Raw genomic sequence first — 15900 nt, 5'->3', positions numbered from 1 at the left:
AGTGAAAAAATGTTTGACACCAGAATACGTGTTTCTGACTCATATCGATGCCACATCAAAGGGATTAGTTGCTTTTCAGCAGCATTTACTCTTTAAGCAAAATATGGCAAATTGCAACAGTTTTGACGCTCTTCAAGTTGTTCAAGTTCTCCCTCAAGTGTTGCCAAAATATAAATGTGAAGGCTACAGTTGAAGATCATTTATTTGCCATTTTAAAGCATGCTGACTGATAACAATAGAAAACCGAAGAATAACAAACCAATCAAAATGGTTGCTTTTATTTAACTGTAAATAAGTTTAACATTTTATTTTTTTACAAAAAATATTGTAACTTTTTTTTGCAGTCTTTACATTCCAAAAAATAAAGATAACTATGATAAATATAAGGATTATGTTTGACTGCTGCAATGAAAAGCATTCAGCTGTATTACAGGAAACAGGACTTTGGGACTGAGGAAAGTAGTTGAATTACTATGGTGCTCAAAGCACAAAACAAGTAGTGCTGTTTGTGTACACTGATGTCTATGGCTGTACATGTAGAATGGTTTTGATTTGATGATTTTTATGGTGTATAATTTACCTATGCAATTCTCCTGATAGTTGTTGTATCCCAATTTTGTCCTGTTTTCTAATTACTGTTTTACAAAATGCACCATAGAGTCTGACAGTGAACTTAAACCAGCGGAGGCTGCTGAGGGGAGCACGGCTCATAATAATGGCCAGAACGGAGCAAATGGAATGGCATCAAACACATGGAAACCACGGAAACCACGTGTTTGATGTATTTGATCCCATTCCACGGATTCCGCTCCAGTCATTACCTGGAGCCTGTCCTCACCAATTAAGGTGCCACCAACCAACCTCCTGTGAATGAGGCCCTCTTCATTAAATGTTCTGTAATTCCATTATAGACCAAGGCACATGTTTGCTACAGAGTAAATACAGAGGCCAAAGACAAATTAACATCAAAATATGAAATGACTGATTAGACTTATAATAGAGAAGAAAACGCTAACATTTACTCATTTTTCAAATTATACATTTCTATTGCTGCTTTTCTATTTTTCAACAAGAATAACTAATACTGAGTACGTAAGTGCATGGCATCTCATAAACAAGTGAGTAACAAGTCAAACAGTATCTAATAAATTCACAACAAGTAATCTAACAAAGCAAAAGTTCTGCTACTTTTGTTTGGCATATCATATTAATACGAACAGTCAGCTGGGTTACAAAGTAATGCATCAATAGTTAAGCTCAGAGCACTGAAATGGGATCTGACGCGTTGATTTCAACATTGAGGTGTCAGCCTAGCCTGATTGCCGTGTTTGTTGGCGCTACCATGCCAACTCCTTGTCACTCATTGTCATGTTCTTTTTTTTGTTGTTGCTAGGCAAGAACACAAACACATTGGCACTCAGGCTACGTTCAGACAGTCATTCCGGTGCAATAATCATTCAAGCAAGTCCTGTAGAATCTTCAATTTCAACAATTAACCAAGCATTACTACGCCATGGAACTACAGCAGTTAAGCAGTTGCACAAAGGCTATTATAAACATAACACAAATGTATATAGTGTCATTAGGAGATGCCATAGAAAATAAACATATTGAGATATCCAAGGAGCCCTTTCTCTCAATACATTTTCTAGAGAGACAGTCTGCTAATGTGCTCCTATTAATGTCTCACAATACAAAGCAATACACAATTTGGCTTTCAACATCACTGCAAAATGTCTACAATTCCAGTAGTTTGGTATACGATTTAAATGTTTATCTTTGATCCCAAAATGTTTGCCATTAGGAAGACAACCTTGCATCAAAACCTGAAGTTATGGTTTCGTCAGCAGCCATGGAAATGCAGAGATAATGTAGAGATAATGTAGTGATGATAATACATTTAGATCATTCAGAACCTGATACATGAGTTAAAAGTTTCAGTCCATTTTTTTCTGTCAAAAAATATCAACCAAAAAAAACACGACGACATATGGACTTCCCTGTATAACAGAAATGCACATTAGTACGCACTCTATTCTATTAGTAAAAACAAAAACACTATTCTGTAAATACATTCTAAAGGGATCTGATCTTCAAATTACAAATTTTCATTGCCTTAATTCGTTTGTTTCAGACAAGAAGCCCCCCACTATAGGGCACAGGACAATTGTCTGACGTGTCAAAAAGCCTCAGAAACAATTCAATAAAAAAAACCTGTCCTTGCTTTACGCAGTATACAGAACGCCATAGGTCTGTTGGCTCGTTCACAATGGCAGCAATAAGCCAAGGATGTGGTATTTTTCTCACCTAATGAATGTGCCAACTGGGCACAGGCGTCTCACCTAATGAATGTACCAACTGGGCACAGGCGTCTCACCTAATGAATGTGCCAACTGGGCACAGGCGTCTCACCTAATGAATGTGCCAACTGGGCACAGGCGTCTCACCTAATGAATGTGCCAACTGGGCACAGAATGTACCAACTGGGCACAGGCGTCTCACCTAATGAATGTACCAACTGGGCACAGGCGTCTCACCCAACTAATGAATGTGCCAACTGGGCACAGGCCAACTGGGCACAGGCGTCACCTAATGAATGTACCAACTGGGCACAGGCGTCTCACCTAATGAATGTACCAACTGGGCACAGGCGTCTCACCTAATGAATGTGCCAACTGGGCACAGGCGTCTCACCTAATGAATGTGCCAACTGGCCACAGGCGTCTCACCTAATGAATATACCAACTGGGCACAGGCGTCTCACCTAATGAATGTGCCAACTGGGGCACAGGCGTCTCACCTAAGGAATGTAGGCAGATGTCACATTTGGAATATCAGATAAGTAACACTCAAAAATGCTCACTTGCAAAATATCACCACATGCAAGTTCAAAGTGAAGGTGATCCATGAATTAGGTATGGATGGTATTGTGGATATGTTCAATAACATAAACATAGTCAGATGGCATTTTTGTTCACTAATTTGAACATATTCAACCAATCAACCAAGTTTGAAAATAAATTTAAACAGTGCATGAACAAATAAAATACGTAGAAATTTAACGATTATAGCTAATGTTACAAATCAATTTTTTGTTGTTGTTAGTTTTAATATGAATCCAAATTCATTAAGAAGACACGCTCATTACATTAAATATTTAGCCTTCGTTGGTCAGTAGAGCATCTCACCACTTCTTTGACCTTCTTTGACACGTTACGGTTTTATAATAATTATCACTTTTGAAGCCATCTCGTGATGCACAAGGTGTGTCGTTTCTAGCATAGTGCCCCTGAGAATGGAATGATACCTGAATAATGTACACACGTCTTAAGGACACATCTTTAGGACACATCTTTAGGGCACATCTTTAGGACATATCTTTAGGGCACATCTTTAGGACACATCTTTAGGGCACATCTTTAGGGCACATCTTTAGGACATATCTTAAGGACACATCTTTAGGACACATCTTTATGGCACATCTTTAGGACATATCTTAAGGACACATCTTTAGGACACATCTTTAGGGCACATCTTTAGGGCACATCTTTATGGCACATCTTTAGGACATATCTTAAGGACACATTTTAAGGACACATTTTAAGGACACATCTTTAGGGCACATCTTTAGGACACATCTTAAGGACACATCTTAAGGACACATGTTTAGGACACACACCCAGGGGTGGTTTCCTAGATACAGATTAAGGGTTCAATTCAATCAGCTCCACTTTAGTCAACATCCTAATAGCAGTTGGTTTGAGGGTGTCGGGGGTGGAACTGCATTAGATCTGTCAATCAATCAATCAATCAATCAATCAATCAATCAATCAATCAATCAATCAATCAAATGTATTTATAAAGCCTTTTGTTTTTTACAAAATGTTGAATAACAGGTATCAAACAATTGATATTTTATATAATGTTTGAAACAGCTGGTCAAATTGGCCATGTACTGTATGTCAACACTTCGGGAAGATGAGCCCCATTTTGTGGGTTAACAGGGACTTCGGGAAGATTAGCCCCATTTTGTGGGTTAACAGGGACTTTGGGAAGATTAGCCCCATTTTGTGGGTTAACAGGGACTTCGGGAAGATGAGCCCCATTTTGTGGGTTAACAGGGACTTCGGGAAGATGAGCCCCATTTTGTGGGTTAACAGGGACTTCGGGAAGATTAGCCCCATTTTGTGGGTTAACAGGGACTTCGGGAAGATGAGCCCCATTTTGTGGGTTAACAGGGACTCCGGGAAGATTAGCCCCATTTTGTGGGTTAACAGGGACTTCGGGAAGATTAGCCCCATTTTGTGGGTTAACAGGGACTTCGGGAAGATGAGCCCCATTTTGTGGGTTGAACCAGATCCAAATAAACAAAGTAACAAAACAAAAAAACGAAGACATATCAAAGTAGTCTAACTAGTGCCACAATGATTTACAACGATCCAGCCCTGAACAGCAACTCACACTGATATATATGACATACAGATGTAGGATCGTAATTTGATCACTCTTGTGTTTCTGAGAATTGCAAACTTGCAGTGTTTTTGACTTTTAAAAACCCTACAAAAATGTCCATTAATTATAATCCACATAATTCACATTTCCTGTTGCAGCAGGATTATTTTACTGCTGTAGCAAACTGGTTCATATTAAGATCCTACATCTGTCTCTCCATAAACCCTTCCCATTCCCTCCTCAAGACTTGTCAATAACGGGAGTCAAGGCAACGTAGCTGCTGCCATTTTTTTCATCACCCTCCTTGTTGCTCACGGGGGAATAAGATGTGTCTTCCTTTGTTGACTTCTATAGATGAAGACAGCGGAGGGATGGAGAGAATGGAGGATGGAGTAGAGAGCAAGAGTGGAGTGAGAGAAAGAGAGTAGAATTGGAGAGAGAGAGATGGTGGAGTGAGAGAGCGAGAGCGAGAGAGGAGAGAGTGGAGAGAAAGAGAGAGGGTGGAGTGAGAGAGTGACAGGGAGAGTGGAGGGAGAGAGAGAGAGTGAAGGGAGAAAAAGTGGAGGGAGAGAAAGAGAGATAGTGGCAAAAGAGAGAGAGTGGAGAGAGAAATGGAGAGCGATATAGGAGACAGAGTGGAGGGAGAGAGAGTGGAGGGAGAAACAGAGAGTGGAGAGAGAGAGTGGAGGGAGAGAGAAAGATAGTGGAGGAAGGGAGAGAGAGAGAGTGGAGGGAGAGAGAGTGGAGGGACAGAGAGAGTGGAGAGAAAGAGAGAGAGTGGAGGGAGGGAGTGGAGGGAAAGAGTAGAGAGAGAGAGGCAAGAGATAGTGGAGTGAGAGAGAGATGATGGAGTGGAGGGAGATAGTAGAGAGAGGGGATAGTAGAGGGAGGTAGAAAATGGAGGGAGAGAGGGAGGGAGACAGTGGAGTGAGAGAGGGATGGAGACAGTGGAGGGAGGTAGAGAGTGGAGGGAACCAGTGGAGGGGGGTAGACAGTGGATGGAGAGAGGGATGGAGACAGTGGAGGGAGAGAGTGGAGGGAGAGAGGGATAGAGACAGTGGAGGGAGAGAGGGATGGGAGACAGTGGAGGGAGAGAGGGATAGAGACAGTGGAGGGAGAGAGGGATAGAGACAGTGGAGGGAGAGAGGGATGGGAGACAGTGGAGGGAGAGAGACAGTGGAGGGAGAGAGGACAGAGACAGTGGAGGGAGAGAGGGACAGAGACAGTGGAGGGAGAGAGGGATGGAGACAGTGGAAGGAGAGAGGGATAGAGACAATGGAGGGAGAGAGGGATGGAGACAGTGGAGGGAGAGAGGGATAGAGACAATGGAGGGAGAGAGGGATGGAGACAGTGGAGGGAGAGAGGGATAGAGACAATGGAGGGAGAGAGGGATGGAGACAATGGAGGGAGAGAGGGATGGGAGACAGTGGAGGGAGAGAGACAGTGGAGGGAGAGAGAGACAGTGGAGGGAGAGAGGGACAGAGACAGTGGAGGGAGAGAGGGATGGAGACAGTGGAGGGAGAGAGGGATGAGACAGTGGAGGGAGAGAGGGATGGGAGACAGTGGAGGGAGAGAGGGATAGAGACAGTGGAGGGAGAGAGGGATAGAGACAGTGGAGGGAGAGAGGGATAGAGACAGTGGAGGGAGAGAGGGATGGGAGACAGTGGAGGGAGAGAGGGATAGAGACAGTGGAGGGAGAGAGGGATGGAGACAGTGGAGGGAGAGAGGGATAGAGACAGTGGAGGGAGAGAGGGATAGAGACAGTGGAGGGAGAGAAGGATGGGAGACAGTGGAGGGAGAGATGGACAGAGACAGTGGAGGGAGAGAGGGATGGAGACAGTGGAGGGAGAGAGGGATGGAGACAGTGGAGGGAGAGAGGGATAGAGACAGTGGAGGGAGAGAGACAGTGGAGGGAGAGAGGGATAGAGACAGTGGAGGGAGAGAGGGATGGAGACAGTGGAGGGAGAGAGGGATAGAGACAGTGGAGGGAGAGAGGGATAGAGACAGTGGAGGGAGAGAGGGATAGAGACAGTGGAGGGAGAGAGGGATAGAGACAGTGGAGGGAGAGAGGGATGGAGACAGTGGAGGGAGAGAGGGATGGAGACAGTGGAGGGAGAGAGGGATGGAGACAGTGGAGGGAGAGAGGGATAGAGACAGTGGAGGGAGAGAGGGATAGAGACAGTGGAGGGAGAGAAGGATGGGAGACAGTGGAGGGAGAGATGGACAGAGACAGTGGAGGGAGAGAGGGATGGAGACAGTGGAGGGAGAGAGGGATGGAGACAGTGGAGGGAGAGAAAATAGAGACAGTGGAGGAGAGAATCAGTGGAGGGAGAGAGGGATAGAGACAGTGGAGGGAGAGAGGGATGGAGACAGTGGAGGGAGAGAGGGATAGAGACAGTGGAGGGAGAGAGGGATAGAGACAGTGGAGGGAGAGAGGGATAGAGACAGTGGAGGGAGAGAGGGATAGAGACAGTGGAGGGAGAGAGATGGAGACAGTGGAGGGAGAGAGGGATGGAGACAGTGGAGGGAGAGAGGGATGGAGACAGTGGAGGGAGAGAGGGATGGAGACAGTGGAGGGAGAGAGGGACAGAGACAATGGAGGGAGAGAGGGATGGAGACAGTGGAGGGAGAGAGGGACAGAGACAATGGAGGGAGAGAGGGATGGAGACAGTGGAGGGAGAGAGGTAGAGAGTGGTTAGTTATAGTACCAATCTAGCGAACAAAACATTGAACGAAATAGCTTGTCAGGATCATAATCTTTCAGATACAGTGTTTGTTGTACAGTCATGCATGTCCTATCAGCGGGGACATATTGGACTGTATAAAGGAACAGTTGGACACAGATTAAGTTTAGTCCTGGAGAATTTCCATTGAGCATGTTTTTTTCTTTCTCTTCAGGACTAGGCTTAAAGAAGAAACTTAATTCTGAACAGAAACATAAAGGAAGTCGTTCATACCGGACTGTTAGAATGGGTTAAAATGCACTGGTTAATACAGTCACTATATCATGGTCTTATCAGAGTTAAGAAAATAGTCAATTTGAGACCTATTTTATTTTCAAATATTAGATTTGAGTTTAATGTTATGACGCAGAACGCACTACGATCTTTATAAAAAAAACGTGTTGAGAAAGAAAGATGTTAACAACTGGTCAGAAAGAGAACAGTAAAGAACAAAGTATGTTAGACATCATGTTGTCATCATGTTGTCATCATGTTGTCATGCCCTGACCTTAGTTATCTTAGTTGTCTTTATTATTTGGTTAGGTAAGGGTGTGACAAGGGTGGTGTGTTTGGTTTTTTGTATTGTCTAGGGGTTTTCTAGTCTAGGGGTTTATATATGTCTAGGGGTTTTCTAGTCTAGGGGTTTATATATGTCTAGGGGTTTATATATGTCTAGTGTTTATATATGTCTAGGGGTTCATATATGTCTAGTGTTTATATATGTCTAGTGTTTATATATGTCTAGGGGTTTATATATGTCTAGTCTAGGGGTTTATATATGTCTAGGGGGTTTTCTAGTCTCGGGGTTTATATATGTCTAGGGGTTTATATATGTCTAGGGGTTTATATATGTCTAGGGGGTTTATATATGTCTAGGGGGTTTTCTAGTCTAGGGGGTTTTCTAGTCTAGGGGTTTATATATGTCTAGGGGTTTATATATGTCTAGGGGTTTATATATGTCTAGGGGTGTTTTCTAGTCTAGGGGTTTATATATGTCTAGTGTTTATATATGTCTAGTGTTTATATATGTCTAGGGGTTTATATATGTCTAGTGTTTATATATGTCTAGGGGTTTATATATGTCTAGGGGGTTTATCTATGTCTAGGGGTTTATCTATGTCTAGGGGTTTATCTATGTCTAGGGGTTTATCTATGTCTAGGGGTTTATATATGTCTAGGGGTTTATATATGTCTAGGGGTTTATATATGTCTAGGGGTTTATATATGTCTAGGGGTTTTTGTATTGTGTAGGGGTTTCTAGTCTAGGGGTTTATATACGTCTATGGTTGCCTAGATTGGTTCTCAATCAGAGGCAGCTGTTTATCGTTGTCTCTGATTTGGGACCATATTTAGGAAGCCATATTCCTTGGTTTATCTGTGGGTTAGTGTCGATGTAAAGTTGCCTGTGTCCGCACTGGTGGTTATAGCGTCATGTTAGTTTGTTTAAGTGTAATTTAATTATTCTCATCACGCTGCGCCTTGGTCTCCTCGTTACAACAAACTTTACGCATGTTGAGAGAAGAAGTGTCTTGTGACCAACCAAACCACAGCCTTAATGTGTGATCTGAGTGGGCCTTCTATGTTGTGTGTCTAGTTTGTCTGTTTCTGTGTTTGGTCTGATATGGTTCTCAATCAGAGGCAGGTGTTAGTCATTGTCTCTGATTGGGAACCATATTTAGGTAGCCTGTTTGGTGTTGGGGTTTGTTGGGTGATTGTTCCTGTCTTTGTGTTTGTTACACCAGATAGGGCTGTTTTTTGGTTTTTCACGGGTTTCTTGTTTTTGTATATTGTTCTATTTTTATCTTTATTAAAGATGTATCTAAAAAAAACCACGCTGTGTTTTGGTCCATCCTCTCCTTCAACAGAAGAATCCCGTTACACTTATGTTCTACAGTATTCTCTATTCTTCTGTGTCTCCTCATAGAAAAAGATATAGGAACACTGGAATGGACATCGGGTAACCTAGTAACAGCCATCTTTTAGGGTTCATGACCTAGCCTCTCGTCTTTTAATAGGATCTCTATACATTTAGTTGGCGTACCTATTCTGTCTACAACATGACTTTTACGTTCCCCATTTGTGGCATTTCTTGCTGCCTTTTTAAAGTACTTTATAGTTGAGGGCCAGGCCAGGACTTATTCTTGACTTGACCAGGAACAGCTCTGGGCTCTAACTATAGTTTATTGAAAAAGAGAAGAACACTGTTGTCCTGCTCCTCCCTGACACAGGCCCTCAACACACTATCTTCCCAGAGAAACACAGGTCAGTAGCCTGGGGAGGTCTAATCCGCTGCCAACAGAATATATCTGCCTGTGTGAGCGTGGGTTGGATTAAGTCCCACTGTTATTCTAACACACCCGCTCCCCTCCCTGCCGAACTTTCCCACCAGTCTTTCACTGTTCTATAAAAAAAAAAAATATATATATACAAAAGCAAGGGGAACTAAGAAAAGGGGTGGCAGGTAGTCTAGTGGTTAGAGTGTAGGGGAGGCAGGGTAGCCTAGTGGTTAGAGTGTAGGGGAGGCAGGTAGCCTAGTGGTTAGAGTGTAGAGGAGGCAGGGTAGCCTAGTGGTTAGAGTGTAGGGGTGGCAGGTAGCCTAGTGGTTAGAGTGTAGAGGAGGCAGGGTAGCCTAGTGGTTAGAGTGTAGAGGCGGCAGGGTAGCCCTAGTGGTTAGAGTGTAGAGGGTAGCCTAGGCAGGTAGTCTAGTGGTTAGAGTGTAGAGGTGGCAGGTAGCCTAGTGGTTAGAGTGTAGAGGAGGCAGGTAGCCTAGTGGTTAGAGTGTAGAGGCGGCAGGGTAGCCTAGTGGCAAGGCAGTTAACCCCACTGTTCCTAGGCCGTCATTGTAAATAAGAATTTGTTCTTAACTGACTTGCCTGGTTAAATAAAGGTCAGATAAAAAAGGGAAGAAACATGGCCGTGGTCAAACCTTCTGTTTGTATTCGCAGACGATGAGGCCGATGAACACCGGCAGCAGGATGGCCCCCAGACCAACCAGGACGAGAGGGGAGTTGGACACCAGCATCACCGTCAGCAACAGTTTGTGGAGCTTAGCCGCCGACACGTCGTCGATCACTACCGTCTGAACAAAACACTTAATGCGATTAACGTTCGGATTTAAATGAACATTTTCTGAATTGAAATTGTTGTATATTTTCGTGGAGTCAAATGAAATGGTGATTATCTCACCTCATTGATAAACATGACAGGGAAGATAGTCTCGTTCAGGAATTTGGTTTTCCTGTGAAGGAAAATAGATTGTAAGAAAATCGTTAAACAATGGAAGGAAATAATATAGATATCATAAAGATTATGAGCTTTATTATTGCTACTTGAACTTGGGTGTTGGTTGTGAGACGGAAATCATTCAGAAACGGAAACTATATGTCTTTAGCTAGCAGAACTTGAGTGTTGGTTGTGAGATGGAAATCATACAGAAACAATAGACTGTATGTACTCACGGAAAGCCAGAGATTCTGTTGATGAGGATGTTGATCTGAGCTCTCTTACTGGCCCGAATAGGAACACCAGTGGTCTGGAAGTGTAGAACAACACAGGCACAGTTTTGATGAGCCATGTGAACTGCAGGTGTAACACTCAATGTACTGGATACTTGATTCATGTCTAGGTTAAACATCAATAATTATAACCTGGTAATGTCTAGGTTAAACATCAATAATTATAACCTGGTAATTATAATTATAATTATAATCCTTCGCAGTTGGTGCAATTCCCAATTACACAAATGTAACACTATTGGAATATTAAAGTGGATGATCTATTGGACCGGAGAAGTGAACACTACAGGGTTGTGTACCGGGTTCAGGTCCAGGTAGGTCTGGTGATGCTCTCTGACAGGATCCAGTCCTTCAATGGTGTTAGAGTACTTCTCATCTCCCAGGTAGAAATGAGGAAAGGACATCACAACTGGAGCACCTGGAGAGACAGGGAGGAGAAGTTAATGTGACTGGAACTCTGTGAAGACGGGGAGAAGACGAGAGGCTAAGGGATTTGAACTCTGTTCAAAGCTAAGAGAGGAAGAAATGGAATGTGATTGGATCATCTTGTTTGCAATATATGAGCTGAGTATGTCAAATGTGAACGGGCAGAAAGAGAAAGGAACAACCCCTTGAGGATGAGCTAATACTACAAGAACACACAGGTGACTCCTGGGTAGTTCTCAGCAAATGGTAGAGCACTATAATCACAGCAGTGTTGATTCACTAGAGGTACTCACAGCCGTGATGATTCACTAGAGGTACTCACAGCAGTGTTGATTCACTAGAGGTACCCACAACAGTGTTGATTCACTAGAGGTACCCACAGCAGTGTTGATTCACTAGAGATACCCACAGCAGTGTTGATTCACTAGAGATACCCACAGCAGTGTTGATTCACTAGAGGTGAAGGATTGATTGAATATGTCCGTAAACACACCAGCCAGCTGGTCTGCGCATGCTCTGAGGATGCGGCTGGGGATGCCGTCTGGGTCTGCAGCCTTGCGAGGGTTAACACGTTTAAATGTGAAGGACAGCCCGCAGGTTTTGGTAGCGGGGCGTGTCAGTGGCACTGTATTGTCCTCAAAGCGAGCAAAGAAGTTGTTTAGTCTGTCTGGGAGCAAGACATCCTGGTCCGCGACGGGGCTGGTTTTCTTTTTGTAATCCGTGATTGACTGTAGACCCTGCCACCTACCTCTTGTGTCTGAGCCATTGAATTGCGACTCTACTTGTCTCTATACTGACGCTTAGCTTGTTTGATTGCCTTGCGGAGGGAATGGCTACACTGTTTGTATTCGGTCATGTTTCCGGTCACCTTGCCCTGGTTGAAAGCAGTGGTTCGCGCTTTCAGTTTCGTGCGAATGCTGCCATCAATCCGCGGTTTCTGGTTTGGAAATGTTTTAATCGTTGCTGTGGGTACGACATCGCTGATGCACTTGCTAATAAACTCGCTCACCGAATCAGCGTATTTGTCAATGTTGTTGTTTGACGCAGTGCGGAACATATCCCAATCCACGTGATTGAAGCAATCTTGAAGCGTGGAATCAGATTGGTCGGACCAGCGTTGAACAGACCTGAGCGCGGGAGCTTCCTGTTTTAGTCTCTGTCTGTAGGCTGGGAGCAACAAAGTGGAGTCATGGTCAGCTTTTCCAAAAGGAGGGCGGGGGAGGGCCTTATATGCGTTGTGGAAGTTAGAATAACAATGATCCAGGGTTTTACCAGCCCTGGCAGCACAATCAATATGCTGATAGAATTTAGGGATTCTTGTTTTCAGATTAGTTAAAATCCCCAGCTACAATGAATGCAGCCTCAGGATATGTGGTTTTCAGTTTACATAGTGTCAAATAAAGTTTGTTCAGGGCCGTCTATATGTCTGCTTGGGGGGGAATATATGCGGCTATGATTATAATCGAAGAGAATTCTCTTGGTAGATAATGCAGTCAGCATTTGATTGTGAGGAATTCTAAGTCAGGTGAACAGAAGGACTTGAGTTCCTGTATCTTGTTATGATCACACCACGTCTCGTTAATCATAAGGCATACCCCCCCGCCCCTCTTCTTACCAGAAAGATGGTTGTTTCTGTTGGCGCGATGCGTGGAGAAAGCAGCTGGCTGTACCGACTCCGATAGCGTGTCTCGAGTGAGCCATGTTTCCATGAAGTAAAGAACGTTACAGTCTCTTATGTCTCTCTGGAATGCTACCCTTGCTCGGATTTCATCAACCTTGTTGTCAAGAGACTGGACATTGGCGAGTAGTATGCTCGGGAGCAGTGCGCGAAGTGCCCGTCTCCGGACCCTGACCAGAAGACCGCTTCATCTGACCCTTTTACAGCGACGTTGTTTTGGTTCGCCGGCTGGGATCCGATCCATTGTCTTGGGTGGTGGGCAAAACACAGGATCCGCTTCGGGAAAGTCGTATTCCTGGTCGTAATGATGGTGAGTTGACGTTGTTCTTATATCCAGTAGTTAATCTCGACTGTATGTAATAAAACCTAAGATGACCTGGGGTACCAATGTAAGAAATAACATGAAGAAAAAAAAAAATACTGCATAGTTTCCTAGGAACGCGAAGCGAGGCGGCCATCTCTGTTGGCGGCGGAAGTTATAATCCCTCTGCCCTCAGAGGACAGCTAGTCCCTCTCCCCTCAGAAGACAGCTAGTCCCTCTCCCCTCAGAGGACAGCTAGTCCCTCTCCCCTCAGAAGACAGCTAGTCCCTCTCCCCTCAGAAGACAGCTAGTCCCTCTCCCCTCAGAAGACAGCTAGTCCCTCTCCCCTCAGAGATCAGCTAGTCCCTCTCCCCTCAGAAGACAGCTAGTCCCTCTCCCCTCAGAAGACAACTAGTCCCTCTCACATCAGAAGACAGCTAGCCCCTCTCCCCTCAGAACACAGCTAGTCCCTCTCCCCTCAGAAGACAGCTAGTCCCTCTTCCCTCAGGGCACAGCTAGTCCCTCTCCCCTCAGAGGAAAGCTAGTCCCTCTCCCCTCAGAAGACAGCTAGTCCCTCTCCCCTCAGAAGACAGCTAGTCCCTCTCCCCTCAGAAGACAGCTAGTCCCTCTCCCCTCAGAAGACAACTAGTCCCTCTCACATCAGAAGACAGCTAGCCCCTCTCCCCTCAGAACACAGCTAGTCCCTCTCCCTCAGAAGACAGCTAGTCCCTCTCCCCTCAGGGCACAGCTAGTCCCTCTCCCCTCAGAGGAAAGCTAGTCCCTCTCCCCTCAGAAGACAGCTAGTCCCTCTCCCCTCAGAAGACAGCTAGTCCCTCTCCCCTCAGAAGACAGCTAGTCCCTCTCCCCTCAGAACACAGCTAGTCCCTCTACCCTCAGAAGACAGCTAGTCCCTCTTCCCTCAGAGATCAGCTAGTCCCTCTCCCATCAGAAGACAGCTAGTCCCTCTCCCCTCAGAAGACAACTAGTCCCTCTCCCATCAGAAGACAGCTAGTCCCTCTCCCCTCAGAGGACAGCTTAGTCCCTCTCCCCTCAGAAGACAGCTAGTCCCTCTCCCCTCAGAAGACAACTAGTCCCTCTCACATCAGAAGACAGCTAGCCCCTCTCCCCTCAGAACACAGCTAGTCCCTCTCCCCTCAGAAGACAGCTAGTCCCTCTCCCCTCAGGGCACAGCTAGTCCCTCTCCCCTCAGAGGAAAGCTAGTCCCTCTCCCCTCAGAAGACAGCTAGTCCCTCTCCCCTCAGAAGACAACTAGTCCCTCTCACATCAGAAGACAGCTAGCCCCTCTCCCCTCAGAACACAGCTAGTCCCTCTCCCCTCAGAAGACAGCTAGTCCCTCTTCCCTCAGGGCACAGCTAGTCCCTCTCCCCTCAGAGGAAAGCTAGTCCCTCTCCCCTCAGAAGACAGCTAGTCCCTCTCCCCTCAGAAGACAGCTAGTCCCTCTCCCCTCAGAAGACAGCTAGTCCCTCTCCCCTCAGAAGACAACTAGTCCCTCTCACATCAGAAGACAGCTAGCCCCTCTCCCCTCAGAACACAGCTAGTCCCTCTCCCCTCAGAACACAGCTAGTCCCTCTCCCCTCAGGGCACAGCTAGTCCTCTCCCCTCAGAGGAAAGCTAGTCCCTCTCCCCTCAGAAGACAGCTAGTCCCTCTCCCCTCAGAAGACAGCTAGTCCCTCTCCCTCAGAAGACAGCTAGTCCCTCTCCCCTCAGAACACAGCTAGTCCCTCTACCCTCAGAAGACAGCTAGTCCCTCTTCCCTCAGAGATCAGCTAGTCCCTCTCCCATCAGAAGACAGCTAGTCCCTCTCCCCTCAGAAGACAACTAGTCCCTCTCCCATCAGAAGACAGCTAGTCCCTCTCCCCTCAGAGGACAGCTTAGTCCCTCTCCCCGCAGAAGACAGCTAGTCCCTCTCCCCTCAGAAGACAACTAGTCCCTCTCACATCAGAAGACAGCTAGCCCCTCTCCCCTCAGAACACAGCTAGTCCCTCTCCCCTCAGAAGACAGCTAGTCCCTCTCCCCTCAGGGCACAGCTAGTCCCTCTCCCCTCAGAGGAAAGCTAGTCCCTCTCCCCTCAGAAGACAGCTAGTCCCTCTCCCCTCAGAAGACAGCTAGTCCCTCTCCCCTCAGAAGACAGCTAGTCCCTCTCCCCTCAGAAGACAGCTAGTCCCTCTCCCCTCAGAACACAGCTAGTCCCTCTACCCTCAGAAGACAGCTAGTCCCTCTTCCCTCAGAGATCAGCTAGTCCCTCTCCCCTCAGAAGACAGCTAGTCCCTCTCCCCTCAGGGGACAGCTAGTCCCTCTCCCCTCAGAGTACAGCTAGTCCCTCTCCCCTCAGAAGACAGCTAGTCCCTCTCCCCTCAGAAGACAGCTAGTCCCTCTCCCCTCAGGGGACAGCTAGTTCCTCTAGTCTACTTTCCCTCCAATGAGTCCACTGTGTGGTACTATAGGACTGCCTCCCAAATGGCACCATATTCCCTATATAGTGCACTACTTTAGACCAGAGCCCTATGGAACCCTATTCCCTATATAGTGCACTACTTTAGACCACAGCCCTATGGAACCCTATTCCCTATATAGTGCACTACTTTAGACCAGACCCCTATGGAACCCTATTCCCTATATAGTGCACTACTTTAGACCAGAGCCCTATGGAACCCTATTCCCTATATAGTGTACTACTTTAGACTAGACCCCTATGGAACCCTCTTCCCTATATAGTGAACTACTTTTAACCAGAGTCCTATGGAACCCTATTCCCTATATAGTGCACTACTTTAGACCAGAGCC

The 15900-nt window shown here is 45.7% G+C and overlaps 1 protein-coding gene across 3 annotated transcripts in view; it reads right to left on the bottom strand.

The window, feature by feature from the left end:
• Positions 1 to 262: 262 nt before the first annotated feature.
• LOC112257329 (lysosome membrane protein 2) overlaps positions 263 to 15900 on the bottom strand; it is a 66276-nt gene continuing 50638 nt past the window's right edge. Inside the window, exons 8-13 of one of the 3 annotated variants that reach the window (XR_006084002.1) lie at positions 10990 to 11108; positions 10634 to 10707; positions 10362 to 10413; positions 10102 to 10254; positions 2590 to 4800; positions 263 to 2447 (exon numbers count right to left, since the gene is read on the bottom strand). Coding sequence is in view for 1 of the 3 variants with exons in the window: in XM_042326439.1 (XP_042182373.1) it covers positions 4693 to 4800; positions 10102 to 10254; positions 10362 to 10413; positions 10634 to 10707; positions 10990 to 11108 (506 nt within the window). In the remaining 2 variants the exon portion in view is untranslated. Of the gene's footprint in view, positions 2448 to 2585; positions 4801 to 10101; positions 10255 to 10361; positions 10414 to 10633; positions 10708 to 10989; positions 11109 to 15900 lie in introns of those variants that run through there. The other 2 variants (XR_006084003.1, XM_042326439.1) reach the window with 2 other exon arrangements.

The sequence above is a fragment of the Oncorhynchus tshawytscha genome, linkage group LG09 (genome assembly GCF_018296145.1).
Source record: "Oncorhynchus tshawytscha isolate Ot180627B linkage group LG09, Otsh_v2.0, whole genome shotgun sequence".
Lineage (NCBI taxonomy): Eukaryota > Metazoa > Chordata > Actinopteri > Salmoniformes > Salmonidae > Oncorhynchus > Oncorhynchus tshawytscha.
This window is presented reverse-complemented; position numbering and strand designations above follow the sequence as displayed.